The sequence below is a fragment of the Dermochelys coriacea genome, chromosome 14 (genome assembly GCF_009764565.3).
Source record: "Dermochelys coriacea isolate rDerCor1 chromosome 14, rDerCor1.pri.v4, whole genome shotgun sequence".
In the NCBI taxonomy this organism is placed as follows: domain Eukaryota; kingdom Metazoa; phylum Chordata; order Testudines; family Dermochelyidae; genus Dermochelys; species Dermochelys coriacea.
Genome location: NC_050081.1, coordinates 33,628,962 through 33,642,213, shown reverse-complemented (window position 1 = coordinate 33,642,213; position 13,252 = coordinate 33,628,962). Strand labels below are relative to the sequence as shown.

General features: G+C 48.0%; 2 protein-coding genes across 2 annotated transcripts in view; one reads left to right on the top strand and one right to left on the bottom strand.

Annotated features, from left to right (window-relative positions):
• The window catches only part of LOC119842630 (E3 ubiquitin-protein ligase TRIM39-like), a 28,227-nt gene extending 21,123 nt beyond the window's left edge, over positions 1–7,104 (top strand). The window contains 4 exon segments of the mRNA XM_043497484.1: positions 872–987; positions 3,508–3,540; positions 6,532–6,705; positions 6,708–7,104. Coding sequence (XP_043353419.1) covers positions 872–987; positions 3,508–3,540; positions 6,532–6,705; positions 6,708–7,033 — 649 coding nt within the window. The 3' untranslated portion in view covers positions 7,034–7,104.
• LOC119843336 (butyrophilin subfamily 1 member A1-like) overlaps positions 1–13,252 on the bottom strand; it is a 1,931,986-nt gene that overhangs the window by 1,474,252 nt on the left and 444,482 nt on the right. The window lies entirely within an intron of this gene.

Here is a 13,252-nt window from a genome sequence, read left to right as displayed (position 1 = left end):
AATTTCACCCAGTTATTCCTGTATTCAACCCAATAACTTGTATTTGACTAAATCCTAACAAGTGTTGACTAAAGCACCTTCCAGAAAGCCATTCAGTCTTGATTTAAAGACATCAACAGACAGTAACACTTGAAGCTCCCTAAAAGTGTGGGGGGGCACTGGTGCCCAAATCATGGCTGCACCCCTGCTCTGCCTCTTCCCCAGAGACCCCGCCACCTGCTCGGTCCTCTCTGCCTTCTCCCCTCATAACTTTAAGACAGGTAAAAAGCGAGAGAGCATAGCTCTCCTACTTTTAAAAGTGATGGGGCCATGGCCTGCCCTGTTTTGGCTCCTCTGTCAAGAGATGGAGAATCCACCACTTCCCTTGGCAGTTTCTTCCAATGGTTAATCCACCCGCACTCTTAAAAATGTCTCTTTTATTTCCCATTTGACTTTCTCTGGCTTCAGCTTCCAGCAATTGGTCCTTGTTATGCCTTTGTTTGCTAAATTGAGGAGCCCTTTAGTACCAAGTATATTCTCCCCATGAAAGTATTTATACCTCATACTCAAGTACCAGGGTTCTTTCAGAGCAAGGCATTTTTACCAGCCCTCAAATCATTTTTATGGGTCTTCTCTGCACAATCTCAACTTTTTCAATGTCCATTTTAAAATGGGGACACCAGAACTGGATGCAGTTTTCCAATATCGGTCTCACCAAAATGAAGGGGGAGCTTGTAGTGTCAAAGCTGCTATTGTACCTACTCCTGGGGCAATAGAGAATTTATTCCTCCAGGGTCTGCTGAGCTACAACCATTCACTAGAATAAAATACATTTTAGTAAAACACAAATATGAAAGAACTCCACAACGAGTAACACTGGGTTGTTCTTCAGATGTGAGAGGGAGGAGTTTCAGAACCCTGTGGCCTTTTCTTCTGAACTGAAATGGAGAATCTGGGAATCTTCTCAAAGAAATGCATCTCTGAAGACCATAATGAAGAAATTCAAAGGTAATTAACAATCACCTTGGGAATTTTCTCACCTATATTACACTGGATAATTGACAGAGCTGGGGAAATCCCATAGGGACAATGATTGTGGATGAAGATAGTCAACTAATCATTTGGAACCTGAGAATTCCCTACTCAGCTCTCAATACAGCAAATGCACACTGGGTTAGGGTCCTAAATTCGGACTCCCTGGGGTTTTTCCTTTCTTAGCAGCTATGAACGTTAACCTTAGCTTGAGCTTCCTGCTGAATTAACTGTTTTTGAAGTATGTCTGTTTGGATTTTTTGTCTGCAAGTCCTCTTGTGTCATCATAGTCCCTCTCTTGCTTTAGAGCAGGGGTGGGGAAACTTTTTGCTATCATGGGCCATTGACCCACAGAAAAAAGTCAGTCACAGGCCATTCACCCGCAGGGGGACAGAGAGGGGGCATGGAGGCTTGGGGCTTCCCCCCGCAGCAGGCCGAGCCAGCACTTGCGGCTCCAGTCCCGCAGAGGGTATGGAGGCAGTGGCACTGGAACAATTTTTACAGTCAGGGTGCTGAAAGCCAGTGGTCCCAAAGTTTTTACTTGGCACCCCCCTTACTCCTGTCTGTGCCCCCTCTCCCCAGAGCTGGAGCAAGACTGGGCCATGACTCCAGGGCGGAAGGGGGGAAGGGGCAGGATGTGGACAAGGGTAAAGGGGCTGAGGCTGGGACCACAGCTGGGGGCAGGAGCAGAGCCCCAGGTGCGGGGCCAGCAGACGGGAACCTGGCAGCAGCTGGGACCCTGCATGTGGGGCTGGGGGCAGCAGCCAGCAGGGACCCTGGGCACAGCGCTGGTGGTTGGGAACCCGCGCAAAACCTGGGGGGCGTTGCAACACCCTCTGCTCTTCTAGTTCCCGCAGCTCTTCACAGAGGTTCGGGGCTTCCCCCCACGGCAGGGAAAGTCTGCAGGGAGGGGAGCGGCACTGCGGGCCGGATGAAATTTAGCAACAGGCCAGATCTGGCCTGCGGGCCGTAGGTTCCCCACCCCTGCTTTAGAGATTCTTCACTTTTTATCCTCCTGAGCTGGAGATAATGAGACCACCAGGTCTTTCAGGAAGGATGAGCCAGTTTTACTAAATACTAATGGTTCAGGGGCAGATTTAAAGCTGATAGAATGCTAATCAGTGAAAAAGTTTCTGTGTATTGGTCTGTCTGTGAATTATGTGTTGGTTTCCGAGGGTTTGTCTACACAGCAATTAAACATCTGTGGCTGGCTCCTGTCCACTGATTCAGGGTCAGGAGGTTTGGACTTGGGCTGGAACCTGGGCTCTGCGACCCTCTCCCATCACAGGGTCCCAAAGCTCAGGCTTCTGGCCAAGCCCGAGTATCTACACTGCAATTAAACAGCCCCATGGCCCAAGCCCTGCGAGCCCAAGTCAGCAGGGGTGGCAGTTTGTATAATTTTTGGTGGTGCCCAGAATGGGTCCAAGTCCTGCCCATCCCCCCACACCTGCCTAAGGCTCTGGGAGGGAGTTCAGGTGTGGGCTCTGTGCTGGGGCAGGGTATAGGAGGTGGTGTGGGCTCTGGGAGGGAGTTGGGGTGGAGGAGGGGGTTTGGGGTCCAGGCTGTGTGCTGGGGCAGGGGGTTGGGGTGCAGGAGGGGTGAGGACTCTAGGAGTGAGTTTGGGTGTGGGCTCTGGGCTGGGGCAGGGGGTTGGGGTGCAGGAGGGGGTGCGGGATGCAGGCTCTGGGCTGGGGCAGGGATTGGGGTGTGAGAGAGGGTGAGGGGTGCGGTGCTTACCTCCCCAAAGCGACCTGCACACCCCTCTGGCAGCGGCTCCTAGGCAGGGGGGTCACTGTTGCCCACAGGCACTTGCCCCACAGCTCCCATTGGCTCCCAGAGGCCCCACTGGCCCTGCAACTCCCATTAGTTGGGAGCTGCGGTGTTGGCACTTGGGGCGGGGGAACACCCACCCCCGGGGCCACAGGGACATGCCAGCTGCTTCCGGGAGTGGCACGGAGCGAGGGCGGGCAGGAAGCCGCCTTAGCCTCGCTGCGCTGCTGGTGGCGGTGGCCAGGGCCCCCCAGTCCCTTTTAAATCACCCGGGGGCAGCAGGCCGGGCTGGGAGATGCTCTGGGGGAGGCATGTGGGGGCAGCAGGCAGGGCCGGGGGGAGAGACTTGGTCGCGAACATTGGTGGAGCCCCCCCCCCAGACCCTGTATATTCTTGGATCATGGGCACCACAGGCCCATATAACTCGCTGCCCCGGCAAGTCAGCTGTGATGGGCCAGCCACAGGTGTTTAATTGCTGTGTAAAACATCTCTGGGTATGTCATGTAACCTTAGGTAATGTGCTTTGTTTTTAAAGTTTGCGGTTATTTTTTAGTGAGGTGTGTAATGGTTTGTACTGGTCTGAATTGCACTTAACCTCCTGAACTATAAGTTAATAAAGTTTGTTTTCTTTTCATATTGCTTTTGTGTTAGAACATTAACAATGTGAATATATTCCGAAACATGACAACATGACATTTAACCTTTTTCACCCATTTCTTCCTCTAGGCTTACTGTCGTCTAGACAGCAGTTGCACAAAGGTAAATTTCTCATATCAAAGGGGGAGTGAAAACTTTCATATGAATTATGGTGGTTCATTGGCAGCACCATAGTTCAGGTTTTGTTTCAATTTTGCATTTGACAGGAGCTAATCACCATATTACTTGTGGCTACCCAGCTCTTTCCTAAAAACAGAAAAGTAGTTTCTTTTTCTGTTATAATTTAGAATTTTTAACTAGTGGTTGGGTTAACCAGATGGGCTAGGGTGCGGGAGAGGAGGCGAGCAGTGTATGTCCATAGTGATCTAAGAGTTTAAAAATGAGCCTTTTGGAAACTCAGAGAGGAACATCTCATGTCATTTTCAGAACTCTTTATGCTCATACATCACATCCCCTGGCAATATTATTAATGAAGTGGTACAATGAAGAACGGGAAAATTCAACATACAAAAATATATATTTCTGTTTTATCTCTCTATTTAATAAGTCAAAAGAAAAAATGTTAAAAATGTCAAAAGGGGTTAGGTAGACATCACCTATTAGCAGACATGCCAACTCTCACGAACTAATCATGAGAGATGCGATTTCTGAGTAAAATTAAGCCTCACTCATGATCTCATGATAGAGCTGTGGCTGAAAAAAAAAATCTCGATGTTTGAAAGTTCTAAAAATGAGGCTTAATTTTACATAGAAATCCTGTCAGCTGCCCTGGGTGTGGCTGGGGCTCCTGCTGTCAGCCACCCCAGTGCGGCTGCTCCCCTGCCAGCCTGGAAAGTGGGATAGGGGATCCTACTGTAGCCCCCAGGCCTAGGGAGGGTGAAGAACCCTAGGAGGAGCAGAGGTGAGACTGGGAGGGCTTTATTATGGCTTGGGAGCTGCAGGGGGCCTGAAGGGAGTGGGGGGCTGATGGGTTGGGGGGGGCTGTATTGATGGTGGGTTCTGAGCAGATAGGATGAGTGCTGGGAGGGTGAACTGAGGGCAGTGGGGTAGGGGTGCTGAACTGATGGGGCAGTGATGATGGGGTCTGGAGGACTGAATTGAGGGGGGTTAGGTGGGGACAGAACTGATGGAGTCTGGGGGACAGGATTAATTGCTGGGCAGGAGATGGGCAGATGTGGCGGTGAGAGCTCCTGCAGCAGGAATCAAAATCACCTTATCCAGTACACGTGGGAGAGTGGGCCACACTCATTGTCACATGCACACACCCTGGGGAGGGGCCAGGGGAGTCCAAACATCAAGAGACAGACCTAAAAATGACAATATAATCCTTTTAATAATGTCATGATTTTTGGGCCAGTCTCATGAGATTTGATTTTTTGAAGTTGGCAATACTGCATTAGCCAATGCATAGCCTTGGAGCCATCAGTGTGGACAGGGCCGTTGCGAGCCATATGCAAAGTACGCAGCTGCATAGGGCACCAGGAAATTTGGGGCACCAAACTTCCTGGTGCCCTGTGCAGCTAGGTGCTGCTCCGCCCCGCCCCCCCTCTTCCCCATGGCCCCTGCCCCTGCTCTGCCCCAGCCCCGCCTCTTCCCACCCCTACCCTGCCCCTGCCCTGCCCCCACTCCACCCCTTCCCCAAAGCCCACACTCTGCTCCACCCCTGCCTCACTCTTGCTCTGCCCCAGCCCTGTCCCCACTCCTCTGAGGACTGCTGCAGGGCCAGGGCTGCACTCGCCAGCAGCAGGAAATGCAGCAACCCAGCCCAGCTGCGGCACTGGTGAGTGCTGGGGGGTGGTTCCCTCCTGCCCCCCAAGCCAGCCCCCCCACCATGAAGGTCTGCCCCCCCACGGGGGGGCTGTATAGGGCCCTAGAATAGCTAGGGATGGCCCTGAGTGTGGAGTTTGGCACGTCTCCTGTTAGACCAGCAGAAGACGAGCAGCCATTCAGGAAGTGTGTGGTGTCCTCAACCACACCGCAGCTACACAGAGTCATGGAGCACCAGTGATGTCTCTTGAGCTGTAGCTCACGAAAGCTTACGCTCAAATAAATTTGTTAGTCTCTAAGGTGCCACAAATCCTCCTTTTCTTTTTGCGAATACAGACTAACACGGCTGCTACTCTGAAATCTATACAAGCAGTTTTTCTAGTGCTCAGCTCGCTGATCTTTAGGAGGGAGGGGGCTCTGCAAGGAGATGGGGCTGTGAAAAGTTGTGTCACTGGACAGCGGGACTTTGGATTCCCTATAATCTGCTGGGAGCCTCCTATGATGCCAGAATCTCTAATCACATGTGTGGGGAGAGGTGGGTGCAGATGGGGAAAGATTGAGCCTGATTATCAGACCCTTTTATGCTGCTCTGTCAGAGCAAAGGGGCCTTAATGTGTATGGAAACAGTCCCCAGAAAATAGCTCCGGTGCAAGAGAGCCACCCCAATCCATGTGAAGTTGGCAGAGGAACTCTTCAGCAATTCTGCCTCCAGCCATTATTATAGGAGTGGGTTGGGGGCCATGCTGGGGGCCAGAGCCGTCACTTAGGGGAGTCTGGGGTGGAAGTGACAGATTTATTTCTTCTGGGACCGACTGCGCCAGCCAATCGCACTGGCCCGCAGGGCTCTCCAAAGCGCGGGGCCCGGAGCGGTTGCCCCGATTCGCCCTACCCAAAGGATGGCAGACACAGACAGAATGCATTACACTATGGCTATTCTCTGCTTTGCAGCCCTGAGGCCTCTGTAACTAGGGGTCAGGTAGACTAAAGGAGGGACAAAGGTGGCTTAAAACCTTCTCCCTCTATCCCCCCTTGTCTTTCCCCCAAGCACAAGGATGGAATAACTGAGACTCAGACTCTGGGTTTGGGGGCCTGGCTCAGCTGAGCTGATCCTTTCACTCTGTCACTGAACTGGCTCTGTCAGGAGTATGAATCCCTTGTGTGCATTGCTGAGATCTCAGCGCTGCTCCCCATTCAGAGCTGGGTAAATCCTGGAGGGAGGAGATTCTCTGATTCACTCCCCAGCTGGGGCAGGTTCTGTCACTGACAGGATCAGACCCTCCCACAGGGCTGAGCTCTGTCTCTAACACTCTGATTCTTTCTCTCCAGTGAATGTGACTCTGGATCCAGACACAGCCCATCACGACCTCACCGTGTCTGTGGATCGGAAAAGTGTGAGATGGGGAGACGCAGGGCAGGATCCGCCCGACAACCCTGAGAGATTTGACTCTCTGCCCTGTGTGCTGGGCAGTGAGGGATTCACCTCAGGGAGACATTACTGGGAGAGGGGGAGGGAGTCTGTGTTGTGGGGGTGGCCAGAAAGTCTGTGAGCAGGAAGGGATGGATCAGCCCTAACCCCAAGGGGGGGATCTGGGCTGTGGAGTGCAGTGAGGATCAGTACGAGGCTCTCACGTCCCCTGTGCAGCACATTGCCTTGTCCCCGAGCCAGGCACCCCGCAGGATCTGGGTTTATCTGGACTATGAATAGAGGTGGGTGGCGTTTTTCGATGCTGGTAAAGGGGACCCAATCATCACTTTCCCACCGGCCTCTTTCGCTGGGGAGAGAATCCACCCGTTCTTCTGGGTTGATCTTAGTGTGCGGCTCCTCTAGCTCCCACTCGGCTGATCTCTATTGTTAGGATATAGATATTCAAGCCTGTCTGCCTATACTTTAAGAATTTAGGTGTATTCTTATCACTTAGCTAGTTATAGAGGTTTAAAAGAAAGTCTGAGGCCCTGTTCTTAGGCTAAGATCTTTGGCTAAACAGTGGAGGCAGCCATAAACTAGAGAGTGTATGGTCACATCCTCACATTCCAAACTAGTCACATTGAAATAAGGCAATCTGGGGCTGTTAGAAAGGTGATCTGATCCATCACCTCCAGAGAAAGGGAAGAGCCCTAGAGGATGTAAAAGGAAGTTTAATTTGATAGTTTTCTGTTCGGTAAGAACTAACTTATCAATAGACACTGCTGGGAAACCCTTATGTCTTTATAGATGTAGTTGTGAAATCCTCACTTCTGTATTGTTTTGTCATTAGAGTTCCCACTTTGCTATTAGAAAAGGAGTATTTGTGGCACCTTAAAGACTAACAAATTTATTTGAGCATAAGCTTTCGTAAGTCTCTAAGGTGCCACAAATACTCCTTTTCTTTTTGCAATACAGACTAATACGGCTGCTACTCTGAAACCACTTTGCTATTGTTTATTTGCATGGTCTCTGTCTGGTTCTGTGATTGTTTCCGTCTGCTGTATAGTTAATTTTGCTGGGAGTAAACTAATTAAGGTGGTGGGATATAATTGGTTAAATAATCATGTTACAATATGTTAGGATTGGTTAGTTAAATTTCAGTAAAATGATTGGTTAAGGTATAGCTAAGCAGAATTCAAGTTTTACTATATAGTCTGCAGTCAATCAGGAAGTAAGGTGGGGGATGGGAACAGGGAATGGGGGTGGGGAAATTGGAAGCATGTTTGGCTAAGGGCAGGAATGGGAACAGGGACACAGGCAAGGCTCTGTGGTGTCAGAGCTGGGAAGGGGGACACTAAGGAAGGAAATTGAAATCATTGCTTGCTGGAAGTTCACCCCAGTAAACATCGAATTGTTTGCACCTTTGAACTTCGGGTATTGTTGCTCTCTGTTCATATGAGAAGGACCAGGGAAGTAAGCGGGTGAAGGAATAAGCCTCCTAACAGCAGGTTTATCACACCCTGTTTCCCCCCTGCCTCTCCCTTCCACCCCCTCCCCCCCAGCAGCTCCCTTAAAATCTCCTACTCTAGCAGCCATTAGCAGGACACTGGGTGGCGGATTCGGACTGACAAGCTCCTAAGTATCCTGTGGACCAGCGTTTGAGATCTATTCCTCACACAGAGGCAAGGGAGGGATTCGACACAGATCTGTGAGCCAGATTTTTCAAAGGGATTTAGCCTTTAAATATCTGGTGCTGTGAGCTCTCTTGTCAGAACAAACAGCTCAATACCCTGTGTAATCCCGAAACTCAACTGAGGAATCATCCCTTTTCCCGCAAAAGTGAAAGAATTAAGACCTTAAAGTGATTGTTCCCTTAGACAGTGTTTATGGCAAAGCTAATATTGACAGATTGTGTTATAAAGTTTAATTGTTGGGCTAACAATTGTTAGTTAGGCTACAAATTTCACTTTCTTTATGATTAAACTGCTGTTGTGTGAGTCAATGTTTTCTGAGGGCTCCAGGGCAGGTGCTGCTTCTTAGAGCTAGGAGAAAAATATTTTCTCTGCCAAATTAATTTTAAAAGTTAAAAAATTGAAGGAAATTTTTAAAAGTGCTGTCTTGTTGGACAATTTTTTAGAATTTTTCCTTAGTTGAAAAAAGTTAAACCAAACATTTCAGTTCTTTGGTTGTTATATTCCCCCCACCCACACTTTTCTCTCTGCCTTTTCTCTCCCTTCCATTGGAAAATGGAGGCGGGGGGAAGAAAAGTGAGCAGACACACCGCAAATTCCAAGTTTGTTTCACTTTTTTCAGAAGCCAAGACTCACAAAAGCATTTTTTTGATTCAAAAACTTTAACAATTTGTCATTCAGTTTAATCAAAAAACTGAAAAATTTCAAAGGGATGAAAAATTTCCCACCACATTTTCCATTTCCCTTGAAAAGCCAGATTTCAATGAAAAAAATCTAACCTGTGTGACTGCTTCTGAAGGCTCACATGTGGGATACCTATTTTGTTCAAGTCTTTACCAAAATGGTTCATTGTGACCAGATGCTTAATATTAACAACAAGGGGAAAGATCTCAGACCAAAATAGGGAAAGAACAGATTAAAGAATATTTAGGTAAATTAAATACATCTAAGTTTGTGGGTCCTGAAGAATTTTCACCACAGAAACCAACTGAAGCAATCTTGGAACCATTAGCAAGTATCTTCAAGAACATATGGAGGATTGGTTAGGTGCCAGAGGACTGGAGAAAGGCGCTATGTTTGCCTATCTGAAAAAAGGAAGATCAAGGGAATTAGAGACCAGCCAGCCTAATTTCAATACCCAGAAAGATACTGGAACAAATTATTACACGCTCAATTTGTTCATCCTAGAAGATAATAGGGTTATGAGAAACAGCCAACGTGGGTTTGTCATGAACAGATCATGCCAAACCAATCTGATTTCCTTCTTTGACAGCATAACCAGCCCAGTGGATGGCAAAAAGCAGTAGCTGTGTTATATCTAGACTTTATTAAGGCTTTTGACACAGTTCCACATGACAGTCTCATAAGCAAAGGAAATATCATCTACAAGAAATTACTATAAGGTGGGTGAACAACTGTTTTCAAAGAGAAGTTATCAATGGTTTGCTGTCAAATGAGAGGACGTATTGTGTGGGGTCCCATAGGGCTCTGTCCTAGGTCTGGTACTCTTCCATATTTTCATTAACGACTTGGATAATGGAGAGGGACCATGGAGTGGAGAGTATGCTTCTAAAATGTGCAGATGACACCAAGCTGGGAGGGGTGGCCAGCACTTGAGAGGACAGGATTAGAATTCAAAATGACCTTTACAAATTGTAGAATTGGTCTGAAATCAACAAGATGAAATTCAGTAAAGACAAATGCCAAGCATTATATTTTGGAAGGAAACATCAAATGCACAAACACAAACTGAGGAATAACTGGCTAGGCAGCAGAACTTCAGAAAAGGATCTGGAATATAGAGTGGATCATAAATGGCATATGAGTCAACACTGTGATGCTGTTGCGAAAAAGGCAAATTCCATGCTTGGATGAACTAATGGGAGTGTTGAGTGTAAGATACAGTAGGTAATTGTTGCACTCTATATGGTACTGGGGAGGCCTCAACTGGAGTACTGTATCCAATTCTTGGCACCACACTTTAAGAAAGATGTGAACAAATTGGAGAGAATCCAGACAAGAGCAGCATAAATGATGAGAGGTTTAGCAAACAAGACCTATGAGGAAAGGTTGAAAAACTGGCCATGTTTAGTCCACAGAAGAGAAGGCTGAGTGGGGACCTGATGGTCTGCAAATATGCAAAAGGCTGCTGCAGAGAGGACAGTGGTCAATTGTTCCCCAGGTCCAGCAAGGGTAGGACAAAAAGTGATGGGCTCAGTGTGCAGCAAGTGAGATTGAGGTTAGACATTAGGAGAAACTTTCTAACTCTAAGGATAGTTAAATATCAAACTGGTTACCTAGGGAGGTTGTGGAATCGTAATTATTGAAGGTTTTTAAGACCAGGTTGGACAAACACCTGTCAGGGATGTTCAAGGTGTACTTGGTCCAGTCTCAGTGCAGGGGTAACGACTAGATGACCTCTCAAGATCCCTTCCAGCCTGACATCACTATGATCCTCCAGTCACACCTCAAGCAAGACTAATTTAGTCTTTTAATGATTTAGTTTAAATAGATCCCTTACCAAATTAAGTTACAATAATATAAAACACCTGGACCAAGTCCTGTAATCAATGTAAGCCACGTGTAAACCAATGTAAGTGTCTACAAATGGGTTTACACTTTTGTAAGCAGGGGCTGAATGAATGCTTCCCTGACAGCTAGCTGGGAGGGGAAGAGACTTTGCGTGTGTTTATGTAAATAGAGTTTGATCCTGCTCTAATTACATATTCATCAGATTCAAACTTGTCGGTGTTATACAAGCATTGGTGTCATCTTTCTCATGGAGCTGTTAAATAGGCCGGCAGTTGTAATTTAATGTGTGGTTTCACTTTCAAATACTTGTTTGACTTCTGAACTCAATACAGTAGAACATAATCCTTGGGTGTGGGGGGACAAAGAGGGAATGCAGGGCCTGGCACCTAATTAGTAGAGCCCTGCAGGCTGGCTCCACTAATTAGGTGCCTCCTGACCTGGACCCTGGAGCAGAGGTGCAGGAAGAAGTGATGGGAGAAATAGGGAGTAGGTGGGGGTCAGTGGGGTGACAGGGGTTGGGGCGTTTGTGGTGTCCCAGGGCCAGGCTAGGTTGGATGAGTAGGCTGCGGAGGGTGGGAGATAGCAGGCTTTGCAGGGGGTGCCAAGATTTCTGGCAAGTTGCTGGCATTTTGGGGTATGGGGGGGATGTGGCTACATGGGAGTGATCTTATGGATAAAGTACAGCAGGCCAAGAGTAAAAGAAATCTGGGATTTTATGTTGATTGGTGTCACTTTAAGAAGCTGCTTTCATGCTATTTACTCTGTCTTAGATACTGAACCTGCAAACAGCGCTGCATGTGGAGGGCTCCCATGCATAAGTCTTTGCAGGATTGGTGCTTCAGTGAATTAATACTGGAGCAGAGGCATGTGGCTAGGCCAGGCTCATGACATTGGCACGGTTACATTTCAAACAAAGTTTACATAGGAGGCTTAAGGGAAGAAAGAAAAGGGTTCTTATAACAACGGAATGCTTTTGGAGTGTTGTAGATAGCGAAAACTGTGATCCTAATGATTTTTTTAAAAAAATATCCTATGTTACTAATGAATACATGGTAAATTGTTAAAACTGGAAGAACTTTACCAGGGGTGCTGTTTATTTGTTCGGCATTTCAATTAGAGTTGGATTCCAAACAAATGATTTCCCTTAAGTTTTAGAATTTGTTTGGGGAGAGGTATTGGAAACCATTAAGGCCAGATCTTTTCTATCTGGTATAATGACAGGTTTCAGAGTATTAGCCATGTTATTCTGTATTCGCAAAAAGAAAAGAAGGACTTGTGGCACCTTAGAGACTAACAAATTTATTTGGCATAAGCTTTCATGAGCTACAGCTCACTTCATCGGATGCATTCGGTGGAAAATACATCCGATGAAGTGAGCTGTAGCTCACAAAAGCTTATGCTCAAATAAATTTGTTAGTCTCTAAGGTGCCACAAGTCCTCCTTTTCTATCTGGTATAGTTCCAGCCAGAGGTGAAAGTAACTCCGGACACTTCCTGGTATGGGGCCCAGGCTGGCTCTGGCCCCAGGAAGGGGCATGGCCTCGGGCAGAAGGGGTGGGGCTGAGGGTCAGCTGCAGCATCCGCCCTTTTAAATAACCGGCCTCAGGGCAGCTGCTCCCTTTGCCCCCCCCCCGCCCGTTGGTGGCTGAGGGGGGACAAAAGGGGAAGGGACATTAAAGCGCTGCTGGGTCCTTTGCTGATGCAGTGCTTTAATGTGGGCTGCATATGGCCGTACCAGCCTGTACCGGCTCACTGGTTCCAGCTCTTCAGAGGGCTCCCATTCACACACACACACGCACACATGGAGTGAAACTAGCCTGTTTCTACAGGGCTCTGATGTATTTGCACAGCGTGGGTCCTAACACTCATTAAAATACCCGTCACCAACCACTTGATCTTTTACTTCCCTTCATGTTTTGTGTTGTCACTTGTTTGTTTATGGTTTGGTTTGCTGTCTGTGTCACTTGATTACTTATTTTTACTCTTCTCTGTGTGCAGTATTAATCAAATTAAGAGCTGACATCCCAGAGAAATTGTGAAAGCCTGAGTGAATGCCTTTTACTCTCCTTTCCAATATCAGAAAATATTAATGATATTTGCGATGAGAGCGTGACTATTTCTAGTTGACTCATAGATCTGTTTAGCGTTGATCATCTGCCCATCTGCATGGCCAGCTGGGGTCCCTTGGAGGGCTCAATGCAACTCAGTGTCCAGATGCGCAGCTCTACGCTGCCCTGATCCCTAAGGAACGGGAAGGAGACAGGATCAGGTTGGGTGCCCCTCGTTCCCAACCCACAGCCCCCTGCTAGCCCAGCCCTGGGCGCCCCCCAGCTCTGCCAGTGCACCTCACTCCTGACCCACAGCCCCCTGCTAGCCCATCCCTGGGCTCCCCCATACACACACAGCCCCGCTGCTGGGAC